The sequence below is a fragment of the Dermacentor silvarum genome, chromosome 4, assembly GCF_013339745.2.
Source record: "Dermacentor silvarum isolate Dsil-2018 chromosome 4, BIME_Dsil_1.4, whole genome shotgun sequence".
NCBI lineage: Eukaryota > Metazoa > Arthropoda > Arachnida > Ixodida > Ixodidae > Dermacentor > Dermacentor silvarum.
The window spans coordinates 181238813-181251133 of record NC_051157.2 but is presented as its reverse complement, the minus strand read 5'-3'; the positions used below and the strand labels follow the sequence as shown (position 1 = coordinate 181251133).

Sequence of the window (12321 nt, the reverse complement as noted above, 5' to 3'; positions counted from 1 at the left end):
GCTCCACCACTTGACAGGTTCTCCTCCTCACCTTAACTGGCGGCTGGAAACCCTCCTCACACCCAGAGCTGGCACCTCCGCGCACACCATTTCTCACCAGTGCAAGGCCAGCTGCACTATGGGTAGGCCGCGCTTGGTCCGCTCTGCCGAAGAGGAGGCAGCCTTCAAAGAACGTCAACGGGAGCAAGCCCGTGAGCGAGCGTGAGCTCGCCGAAGTAATCCTATGTTTCCACAAGCCGAAGCGGAAGCAAAACGTCAACGCCGGAACGATGAACAAATTCGACAAGCCAAAGCAGAAGCGAAATGGCAATGCTGGACCGATGAAGGAGTTCGACAAGCCGAAGCAGAACGACAACAAACCAAATGCCCAACCCTTGACCAACCAAAACCCAACATTTCACAAGGGATTGGTTTACGGCTTCACAGGACAAGCTTCGTGTGCCCTCACGTTCCTAGTAGGGGAGGGGTTTTTAATTAGCTAACAATAATTACCTCATTTATTGGATAAAGATATTGGATAACACAAATCCTAGGTAGCTCTAAATCCAGTTATGGCTCATGTTTCAACATCCTCCAGAACTTTTTCATTCACATCTCGTCAATTAGGTGAGTTTATAACATTAGCTAATTAGACGTATTCGTGCACAATGAACAAGAAATACTGACTGTGACCAACCATGAACAACACCCATCAACAAGTGAATGCCATTCGCATAGTGCCCTGTTATTTTTTAATTCTTGGTGACATTCAGTTGGCACAGCAGAGTAGCACAGAATAAATGTGAATTTACTTTGTTGGTTGTTGCATGTTTGCCAGTATTCCACGTAACTTGTCGAGAAGAAAAAAAAACTGACATTTATGAAAAGAATAAAGGGAAAAAAAGTGCACATTGGCTTTCCAATCAACGTTGCCAATCAATATTTTGCACAAGCTCGATTATTAGGTCTGCCCCATAAAGTCAAGGTAAAACTGCGACCAATATTTTGAATGGTAAACCGTGGTTTCTTAAAATTTTCTGAATTGAACTGCATAAGTTGCGTCGTGAATATCACTGCCGCAAACGCAACTTCTGTCATGCGCGTATTTTCCAACCCTTTACAACCGTCATTCGGCCGCCACAGTAGACTAACACCGAACTTTACATCCTCGGCTTGCATTTCAGGGCCGCAAAAGTCCGATTTTGTATGGTGTGGTTGTGAGCGTGGCTTCCTTTCCCGACTGCCCAATAAAACGAGCACCAGTTCAAATCACCTTTAGCTGGTCTGCATATTATGCAAATGCGTAAGACATAAAACATTTGTAATGCACTGTATAGCACAAATAATTTTCCTTTTCCTGCGGGCAAATTTCAATGCATCACCAAACACACCCACACTCCAAAGATGCCGACGCTCAAACGGATTTAGCTTGACCACATTTACCTATTCCATTGCTGATGTTCCAATAGAATCAGTCCAATCATTCAAATATCTTGGTGTCACTCTATCTTGTGATCTGTCCTGGCGCTTGCACACTACTAACATCATCTCATCAGCCAATAGATCACTGGGATTTCTTAGGCGACATTTACGTCATACCCCACAACAAGTAAAAGCGTTGGCCTATAAATCATTTGTAAGATCGAAACTTGAGTATGCATCTCCCATCTGGAACCCGCATCAGAATTATATCATAAATGCACTCGAAGCTGTACAAAATCGTGCTACTAGGTTTATTCATTCTTCATATTCGTACGATATCAGCATTTCATCGATGAAAGCGGAATCTGGCTTGGAAGCTCTTTCTTTCCGTCGACAGGTTGCCACCCTCTCTCTCTTCCGTTCATTTTTTTACAGCTCCCTAAATCACCCACCGTACATCACGCCACCTTCATACATATCTCATCGCACCGGTCATCCGCTTCAAGTTGCACGCGCACGTGCCCGGACCACCACTTTTCAAGCATCATTTTTTATTCGAGCATCAAGGGACTGGAACGGCCTTCCACACGCCATCGCAGCCATCACAAGCCCATCTGCCTTTACCGAAGCTGTTATCACATATCTCAAAACGAACGCCTGTATTTAATGTTTATTATTTTTTTTTAACCACCCCTTATGTAATACCCCTCCAATGGGGTCTTTAAGGTATTAAAGTGAAGTGAAGTGAAGAGCTAAATGCTAGCCAACGCATGGCTGTGTGGTTGTCACTGAACACGAACATCCCGAAAAATTTAACGACTTCATTTGAAGCTAGTCAGCAAGATGATGGTGCAGCACTTCCATCCCTGGTATTAATGTCCCAAAGCTTGATCCTTTAATGCACACCTGAATGCACACCTGAGGTACAGGAGTGTTTTGGCATCTACTCCCATCGGAATGCAGGCGCAAGTTGAACCCGTGGCCTTGTGTTCAGCAGCACAATGCTGTAGCCACCAAGTCACTGCAGTGAGAATGGTGAGCCTAAGGAATCTATTGCCTGGTGCAAAGTTGCAGTTTTGATTCCTGGATGTGGTAGTAGCGTTTTGATGGTGGTGAGATGCAAAAATATTTGTGTACTTCAATTCAGGTGCACTTTTCAGAACCCCAGGTGCTCAAAATTATTCCAGAACCTTCCACTACACTGCCTGTCATAGCCACAGTGTTACTTTGAGACATTACACCCCATGAACCAATCACTAAACCAATCAATCAACTTAAGAAGCAAAAATAAACCCCACTGAATCATTCACCCACGAGACTACCGATTAGCTTTACTGCGCTGCTTCCACACAAACGTGCAAAATTTTGCTACTACCGTATTTTCTCGCATATAACCCACACCAAAAATTGAAAAACATTGCTTTAAAAGTGGGGGTGCGGGTTATCTGCGAATATTCGCGAAGGGAGGGGGTGGGGGTCAGCTTCAAGGCAACGCACTGCCTGCCGTGCGGAGTCCGCATTGTCCACATGCCTATCGACATCGACGTGTGAATTAAACCAATAAGAGGTCAACACAGGTTATAGCCAGATCCACGTCCATAGTCTGGTTAGACGCTTTTTGCACGACTCAGGTGCCACTTCTGTATGCCCAGTTTGCAGTTGGCCAGCCTTGCAAGTGTGCCTCGGCGGCAGTCGTCCACAGTGAAAGAGAAACTGAAGATCGTAGCCGCTGCTGCGAGATGGTTCTGAAGACTATTACGTCTTTGAGAGCGTCGATGAAGCCTCGGATGGCAGCAGTGAATTGGACAACAGCACTGAACGTTGTGGCGGTCATTTTGAAATAAATTCATTTTGAAAACGAAATGATGACTGCGCGTAGTTGTAACTTCCTAGTCCTCATATTTTGGGGATAAGCGTGAGGGTTATACGCGAAGTTATTTTTTTTTCTTTTTCGTGGAGTTCAAAGTTAGGGGTGCAGGTTATATGCAAGGGTGGGTTATACGCGCGAAAATACGGTATATTATTAGCATGGACAAGGCATTTTCACTGCAGACAGTGGGAAGCTCCCACCTGGTTTGCTGTTATTCTGATAATTTGAAGCTTAGATTGAGTCAGCTGTGGCCAAACATCACAATCATTGCCCACGCTTTTCTAAGGAGGAAAAGCTTGAACATGGGATGCACAGGGCTGACTTCACCTTCCGTTCAACTTGCCTTGTAGGCCCCCCTTGGCAATGGTGATTGCGCTCTGCATGTTGTCCCTGCTTGTGGAAGGCACTTCTGGTGCGCCAGTCGCACTAGTGTCACCGGACACATTCGTGGCCACCATCTGTGCCACTGTCATCGCCAGCTCACCCATCTTGTTCGCTGCAGTAAAGTCAAACGAGCTAGGGTTTGCAGTTTATATAGACTAGAAAACGACAGGCACACAGAAACACTCCTGCATAATGTCAACCCTTTTCATATGCCAATCTCTTTTTTCTTTTCTCCAGGAAAGCACAAAAATTTCCACTATTTATTGACCGATTATTGAAAACAGGTTTCATTATTGCAATAGTTATCAGCAGTCCATTTGTTATGGACAGCATTTCAAGAAAAGGTTGTAAAAAATGCCGTAAAAATCAAAAACCATGGATAAATCATGAATGTTTAAAATTGATCAAAAAGAAAACGAAACTCTTTAGAAGGTTTTTAAAAACTAGAATATCAGACCTAAAAACATTTAAAGAATTTCGCAACAAAGTAAATGAGTTTATTAGGAAAGAAAAAAGAAATTATTTAAGTCAACAATTTGATCCAGACTGCTGCAATGGGAGTGCAAACATCTGGAGGAAGCTTCACAGGACACCTATTTGCTCAGGAATTAGGGAAATAGAAATAGATGGCCGCATTGTTAAAGATCTAGAGCTTGCAGAAAAATTGAACCACTTTCTCATAAACGTTGTACAGCAAATGCAAAAATTATAGCCAACGGTAATTCGTGCAGAGACTACAGAAACGAACAGCATCTTTTTCGGACCAACCAACGATCAAGAAACAGCCTTAACGTTCTCTGCGCTAAAGAACACCAGTGCGCGTGACATAGACGGCTTTCAAATATCTCCGATCAAGCATGTAATCCATATTATAGCTCCTGTGCTCACTCACATTTACAAGCTGTCTTTATCGACAGGCTGTTTTCCAAAACAAATGAAAACGTCTGTTGTCACTGTGCTATATAAAAAAGCGGACAAAAACGACCTTACGAACTGCCGACCCATTTCTATATTACCGATATTTTCAAAAGGCTCTGAAAAAATTATTTTTAAAAGAGTCGTAAACTTTTGCACCAAATTTCACATAACAAAATCAAAATATGGTTTCATGAAGGGCAGGTCGACTGAGACTGCTTTACTAGCCCAAAAAGAAACAATTCTAAAATCTTTTGAAGAAACTCTGCATTGGAACCTTTGTAGATTTTTCCAAGGCCTTTGATCGTCTCTGTCATTACACTATAATTTAAAAACTAGAAATGCATGGTATTCGTGGCACCCCACCTTCACTCTTGAAATCATACCTTAAGTGCCGATTGCAATGTGTAAAAATTAACCATTACTTCTCTTCAGCCGATAACCACTGGGGTACCACAAGGTAGCATTTTAGGGCCGCTGCTTTTAGATGCGAAGCAGCTTATGGTCGGGGCTATGTCACTCGCTCCCTCCACCGTGCAGCGTCCACGCCCCTACTGCGCATGTACGCCAAACTCCGGCTTCTGGAAGCCGGAACCGGAAGCTGGCTTCCGCTTCCGGTTCCAATTCCGGTCCCACTTCTGGTTCCGCTTCCGGCTTCCGGAGAACGCTTCCGGCATTTTGCCCGAATGACCCCCGGTGCTTCGCCCACTCATCATCATTCACTTCGTAGATATGCGGTGTTGAGAAGAGGGCTCGAGCCACTGCCACGAAACGGCAGCGGCGACAGGCCAATCCCGAACGTCGGGCTCACGAAGCGGAAAGGAAACGTCAACGCCGCCGAGAGAAGCTGCTACTGATGCAACGAGGGCTTGGGTAATGAGAACTTAAGTCGACCCCATGGCTGCTTCGCATACTACTCAGGGTTCCCCTGCGGGAAGATGGTGTAATTTTTTTAATTATACGTCAACGATATTGTAAAGATTAGTAATAAACCTAAATATATAATCTATGCCGATAATTTTCTTCAATGGTAACAATATGGGTGCATTGACTACACTTATCAACACTACATTAGAGAGCCTAAATGCATGGAGTGAGCAAAATTCATTAGTCATTAATGCATCAAAAACAAAAGCTGTCATTTTTCACTCGCGCATGCCTTACGCTTAGGTAGTGCGACGATTGAAATTGTAGAGACGGTTAAAACATTAGGAGTGTTTTTTAATTGTATAATGTCATGGGAACCACAAATTAATAAGTTAATAACTAATATTTCCAAATGTGTAGGTATACTTGCACGACTGCATTCCTTGCTTCCAGTTTCCGTTAAAATAACACTTTATAACAGCTTGTTTTTATCGCATGTCAGTTATTGTTTTTTTGGTATGGGTAAGTACATAGACTATACAAACTACACAAAAAAGTGATTAGGCACGTTGCTAATGTTGACTATTATGCACACATGGGTGAATTATTTATACGGTTTAACATTGTCCCAATTCATCAGCTTTACGAGTATTACCTAGCAATAAGATATAAAAAATCCCCGCTCAATAGCAATCACGCTTTTTCGGATATTTTTCAACTAGAACCATACGTTATCCCATACCCTACTCGTCACCAACAACACTGGATTATTCCATTATGCAGAACACAATTTGGCCGACAAATGCTTCGCTTCAGTGTTCCTGTTTTATAAAACAAGTTAATTCAAAAAAGGATAATAATTGAAGAATGTGGCGCATGTTATTAGGGAAGCACTTTTATCACGAAATCAACGCAATATTATTTATCACTAACTAAACTTTCAGTGTATACTGTAATTTGTCTGCATGTATTGTACTGTGTAATTTAACTGTAAAGGAATCTGTATATCTATATTTTCACTTCGTGATGAATCTATGTGTATTACGACTTGTAAAATATTAACCCTTTCTTGCTATGAATGAATTTTGTTCATCTGTCGTCAATGCTTTCCATGCCTCAGGGAGGCTAGGGTTTCCCTCAAGTAACTAACGCCACTTTTATCCCGAGCCTGCCCTCATCCTTGAGATGAAAATAAACTGGTTTGATTTGATTATAGTATTCTGTTGTCTGTTACTGTCAATATTTTCATGTTTTTGTGATACACATAGGCATGGCCAAAGATACAGTTTATATAAAGCTTGACATTTCTTAGAACAGAAGTCAGGTGTGTTTCTGTTACCCACTATGCAATGCGTGAGGAAAGGAATTAGCAGAGGAGCCGACGGCAAAGCATTTCCACCAAGACACGAGGGAGAAAGAAAGGCCACCTGAGGCTCAAACTCTCTCTCACAATTGTTAGAAGCTCTGAACATAACTCACTAAAGCATTCCGGGTCTAAACATCAAAAGACACCAAGATCCCGGTATTGAAAAACTTGGCCGTCATCACTGCAAGTGCCTAACTCTGCGTTGCCATTTTGAAACCCTGGGGAGCCAGACTTCCAATGTGTTTGCACCCAACAGCGCTCACAATAAAACAGTTTTCTGGGAACCTGGTGCCATCTAGCAGCACAAAATTCGCACCAAAATGACAAAACAACACTCGTCTGTGGCAATCGGCAGACTAAAGGAAATCCCTGGATGAATGACATTCGTCATTGGCATGCATATTGGCGAAGATGCCTGGACGAGCAAGAGTTGTCCTTGGCATGAAAAGCGTTAAAGGGACACTAATGTAGAATTTGGCAATTTGCACCGGTGCAAACCAAGGCACCCTGATACGATTAGGATAGGATGAAACGATGCATCAAGGGCACCCCGGTGCGCATTGGTGTGCTTTGTCTCAGCTTTAGCTTCTTTGCCAAAGAAAAACCCTTTATATGATACACGTAGTAGGGAACTTTGGAACGCAGAGACGTGTAGAACTACCTATGGACAACAAATGATGAAAAGAAAACTGCCAGAATTATTGAATCTTTGTCACAGACACGCTATGCAGCTAGAAAGTACATCAAAACAGCATTTAAAATTGTTTTTTTCTTCCTTAGGAGTATTTCCCTGAACATTATCTATCGTTTGTGTAAATTGGGATGCATATCAGATTTCTGTTTGTCTTTCACGTGTTTGCTGAACTTTTTTTTTAATGAAATTTAGTGATGAATGTTCGCGACAAACCCTTATGTATATGTTAGTGAGCCGTTGTGTGTGTGGGTGTTTACATATGTCTTCCAGCAGAGACATGTATATATAAAGCAACTATTACAGTTGCATGTTCACTCGTTCGGGAAAGTGCATGTTCATATGCCACAAAGATGCTTGTAGTGATAGGTATTATTTTTTTGTACAATCACAAATGTGTTATCATTTCTCGTCGATAGCTGAACTGTCTGCCTTTATGGAATGTATTTTTTTTTCTTTGGGGGCGGGAACTAGTCAAGCTGTCTGTTTCAGCTTTTTTTCCCTTACCTTCCCCATCACGTTGATGGAAAAAAAATAAAGGTTATTATTATTATTATTATTGTCGAGGATGCCATAAATTCAAACCCTGAACCTTTCTAGAGTGCAATCATCCAGGAATGTTACAATACTTGTTTTAAACAAAAAAGATGACACAGCTGCAGAGAAAAGCACGAATGATGGGGTTTTCCAGTGATGGAAGCGGGACTTGGTCTTTTGGAGCAGCCTTAGGAGCACGATAAATCGCAGTTCGGAGCAGAAATATAAGCTTTCGGAGCAGAACAGTTTGCCGTCTGTAGCAAGGAAATATTGCCTTGGAGCAGTAACTTACTGCTCGGTGCAAAGAGGAAGCTCTACATGCAGTCAACGAAAGAAGATGGGGCATGAATTAGTCCTGAAAAATTGCACCCATTATGTATTATATTAAGATGGAAGCGTTTTTTCTTCAACTTGCTGCTCCACATTTTTATTAATGCATAAGATATTTAACCCCGAATTCACAGTTATTTCTGCATTTCAATAAAGAGTTAAGTCCCCCCATGCTGTCCTTGGCTTCGATATCTGTTTCATCTGCTAAACATTTCATTTATTAATACATTTCATCTGCTAAACTCATGTCTACAAGTGGAATACGCACAGCCGCCCAATACATTAATAATATGGCGCGAGCGCTGTATCCTCGTGCAATAATAATAATGCGCCAGGATATGCTCATGCGCCTGAGCGCATGCTAGTCACAGAGTATCAGCGCACGCGTGGCACAATGCCTGTGATAAATGACAATTAAGTGCAGCGTGTAGCAGCATTTTCTTCACGGCGCAGTTTGGCCCAATTGGTGCTGCACTTCCATCACTGGGTAGCCAAGGTCATCATCATCATCATCATCAGCCTATATTTTATGTCCACTGCAGGACGAAGGCCTCTCCCTGCGATCTCCAATTACCCCTGTCTTGCGCTAGCGTATTCCAACTTGCGCCTGCAAATTTCCTAACTTCATCATCCCATCTGGTTTTCTGCCGACCTCGACTGCGCTTCCCTTCTCTTGGTATCCATTCTGTAACCCTAATGGTCCACCGGTTATCCATCCTACGCATTACATGGCCTGCCCAGCTCCATTTCTTCCGCTTAATGTCAACTAGAATATCGGCTATCCCCGTTTGTTCTCTGATCCACACCGCTCTCTTCCTGTCTCTTAACGTTAGTCCTAAGATTTTTCGTTCCATCGCTCTTTGTGCGGTCCTTAACTTGTTCTCGAGCTTTTTTGTTAACCTCCACGTTTCTGCCCCATATGTTAGCACCGGTAGAATGCAATGATTGTACACTTTTCAACGACAGTGGTAAGCTCCCAGTCAGGATTTGGTAATGCCTGCCGTATGCACTCCAACCCAATTTTATTCTTCTGTAAATTTCTTTCTCGTGATCAGGGTCCCCTGTGAGTAATTGACCTAGATAAACGTACTCCTTTACAGACTCTAGGGGCTGACTGGCGATCCTGAATTCTTGTTCCCTTGCCAGGCTATTGAACATTATCTTTGTCTTCTGCATATTCATCTTCAACCCAATTCTTACACTTTCTTGATTAAGGTCCTCAATCATTTGTTGTAATTCGTCTCCATTGTTGCTGAATAGGACAATGTCATCTGCAAACCGAAGGTTGCTGAGATATTCGCCGTTGATCCTCACTCCTAAGCCTTCCCAGTCTAAGAGCTCGAATACTTCTTCTAAGCATGCAGTGAATAGCATTGGAGAGATTGTGTCTCCTTGCCTGACCCCTTTCTTGATAGGTAACTTTCTACTTTTCTTGTGGAGAACCAAGGTAGCTGTGGAATCCTTGTAGATGTTTGCTAAGATATTCACGTATGCCTCTGGTACTCCTTGATTACGCAATGCCTCTATGACTGCTGGTATCTCTACTGAATCAAATGCCTTATCATAATCTATGAAAGCCATGTAGAGAGGTTGATTGTACTCCGCAGATTTCTCGATTACCTGATTTATGACATGGATATGATCCATTGTAGAATATCCCTTCCTGAAGCCAGCCTGTTCTCTTGGTTGGCTGAAGTCAAGTGTTGCCCTGATTCTATTGGAAATTATCTTGGTGAATATTTTATACAATACAGAAAGCAAGCTAATGGGTCTGTAATTCTTCAATTCTTTAACGTCTCCCTTCTTATGGATAAGTATAATGTTGGCGTTCTTCCAGCTCTCTGGCACACTTGAAGTTGTGAGGCATTGCGTATAAAGGGCCGCAAGCTTTTCAAGCATGATATCTCTTCCATCTTTGATTAAATCTACTGTTATTCCATCTTCTCCAGCAGCTTTTCCCCTGGTCATGTCTTTCAAGGCCCTTCTAACTTCAGCGCTAGTTATAGAAGGAGCTTCTGTATCCGGTTCATCACTATTTTGAACGAAAGTAGCTTGGCTGTTTTGGGCACTGTACAGGTCAGTATAGAATTCTTCTGCTGCTTTTACTATGTCATCGAAATTGCTGATGATATTACCATGCTTATCTTTCAGTGCATACATCTTGCCTTGTCCTATGCCAAGCTTTCTTCTTACTGATTTAATGCTGCGTCCATATTATACGGCTTCCTCAATCTTTCCCACATTATAATTTCGAATATCCCTTACTTTTTCTTGTTGATTAGTTTTGACAGTTCAGCGAATTCTATCTGATCTCTTGAGTTGGACATTTTCATCTTCTGTCATTTCTTTATTAGGTCCTTTGTTTCTTGGGAGAGCTTACCTACTGGTTGCCTTGGTGCCCTACCTCCCACTTCAATTGCTGCTTCTGAGATCAACCTAGTTACGGTTTCATTCATTACCTCTATGTTGTCTTTATCTTCCTTTTCTAAAGCTGCATATTTGTTTGCAAGCACCAGCCTGAATTGGTCTGCTTTTACCCTTACTGCCTCTAGGTTGGCCTGTTTCCTCTTGACTAATTTCACTCTCTCTCTCTTCAAATTGAGAGAAATCCTAGACCTCACTAAGCTATGGTCACTGCACTTAACCTTACCTAACACTTCTACATCCTGCACTATGCTTGGATCGGCAGAGAGTATGAAATCTGTTTCATTCCTTGTTTCTCCATTAGGGCTTTTCCAGGTCCACTTCCTGTTGCTGCGCTTCCTGAAGAAGATATTCATTATGCGGAGCCTATTCCTTTCCGCGAATTCTACTAACATCTCTCCTCTTGCATTCCTAGAATCGATGCCGTAATTGCCAATTGCTTGCTCACCAACCTGCTTTTTCCCCACTTTGGCATTAAAGTCGCCCATGACTAAAGTATACTGAGTTTGCACCTTTCTCATTGCTAGTTCAACATCTTCATAAAACTGTTCTATTTCTTCATCATCGTGACTAGAGGTTGGGGCATAGGCTTGTACTACCTTCATTTTGTACCTCCTATTCAGCTTTATTATGACGACTGCTACCCTCTCATTAATGCTGTAGAATTCATCAATGTTGCCCGCTATGTTGTTATGCACCAGAAATCCTACCCCGGATTCTTTCTTATCTGGAAGACCTCTGTAGCAGAGGACGTGGCGTTAGTCAGCACTGTGTAAGCCTCACCAGTTCTTCTAACCTCACTAAGGCCCATAATATCCCAGGAAATGCCTGATAATTCTTCAAATAGTCCTGCTAAGCTAGCCTCACTTGAGAGGGTGCGTGTGTTGAACGTTGCCAGGTTCAGTTTCCATTGGCGGCCTGTCTTGACCCAGGTATTGTCCCAGGTATGTTGCCAAGGTATTCAGTCCAAATCGCCCACTAGTATAAACATGAGGCACTCACGTACTAGACATGCCAAGCTATGCCAGTGATGTCTCAGGTCATACACTGCCCTTCAAGTTAGAGGCCTGCTCAGAGAGTGCGCTACACTTCCACAAACAGCATCAACAGGGCAGTTTGGAGAGGCAGCATGTGCGAGTTCTTCCGTACAAAAATCCAACACTTTTCGCCAAACTGCATTTTTTTTCATTTTGAAATTAAAGTTAATTAGCTTTCTGTAAGAATATTTTATTATGGTATTCTCATGGTGGCAGTGCCAATGCTGTCCTTAATTTACGTCATATTCTCACTAACGAAAGTTCTGATCTCAATAATGTGATACTTTGTACACTTCGGAGCACTTATCTGTCAATTTAGCCAATAGTGTCCCTTTAAAAGGAAGCTTTAGCTTTAACACTTCCCATCCAAATAGATGTAAAATGCAGTAAGACTAACTTTGGCTACCACGGAACCAACTTGAACCCAATTTGCTTCCCATTTAGAAAATGAAATCACAAATTCCATTCAAACACTAGAAATTTTCAGAAGAATGAAGGT

The 12321-nt window shown here is 42.4% G+C and overlaps 1 protein-coding gene across 2 annotated transcripts in view; it reads right to left on the bottom strand.

Moving 5' to 3' along the window:
• Window positions 1–12321, bottom strand: part of LOC119450810 (spartin-like) — a 166772-nt gene that overhangs the window by 133851 nt on the left and 20600 nt on the right. For both annotated transcript variants that reach the window (XR_007466558.1, XM_037714306.2), the window contains exon 3: window positions 3615–3767. Coding sequence is in view for 1 of the 2 variants with exons in the window: in XM_037714306.2 (XP_037570234.1) it covers window positions 3615–3767 (153 nt within the window). In the remaining variant the exon portion in view is untranslated. The remainder of the gene's footprint in view (window positions 1–3614; window positions 3768–12321) is intronic.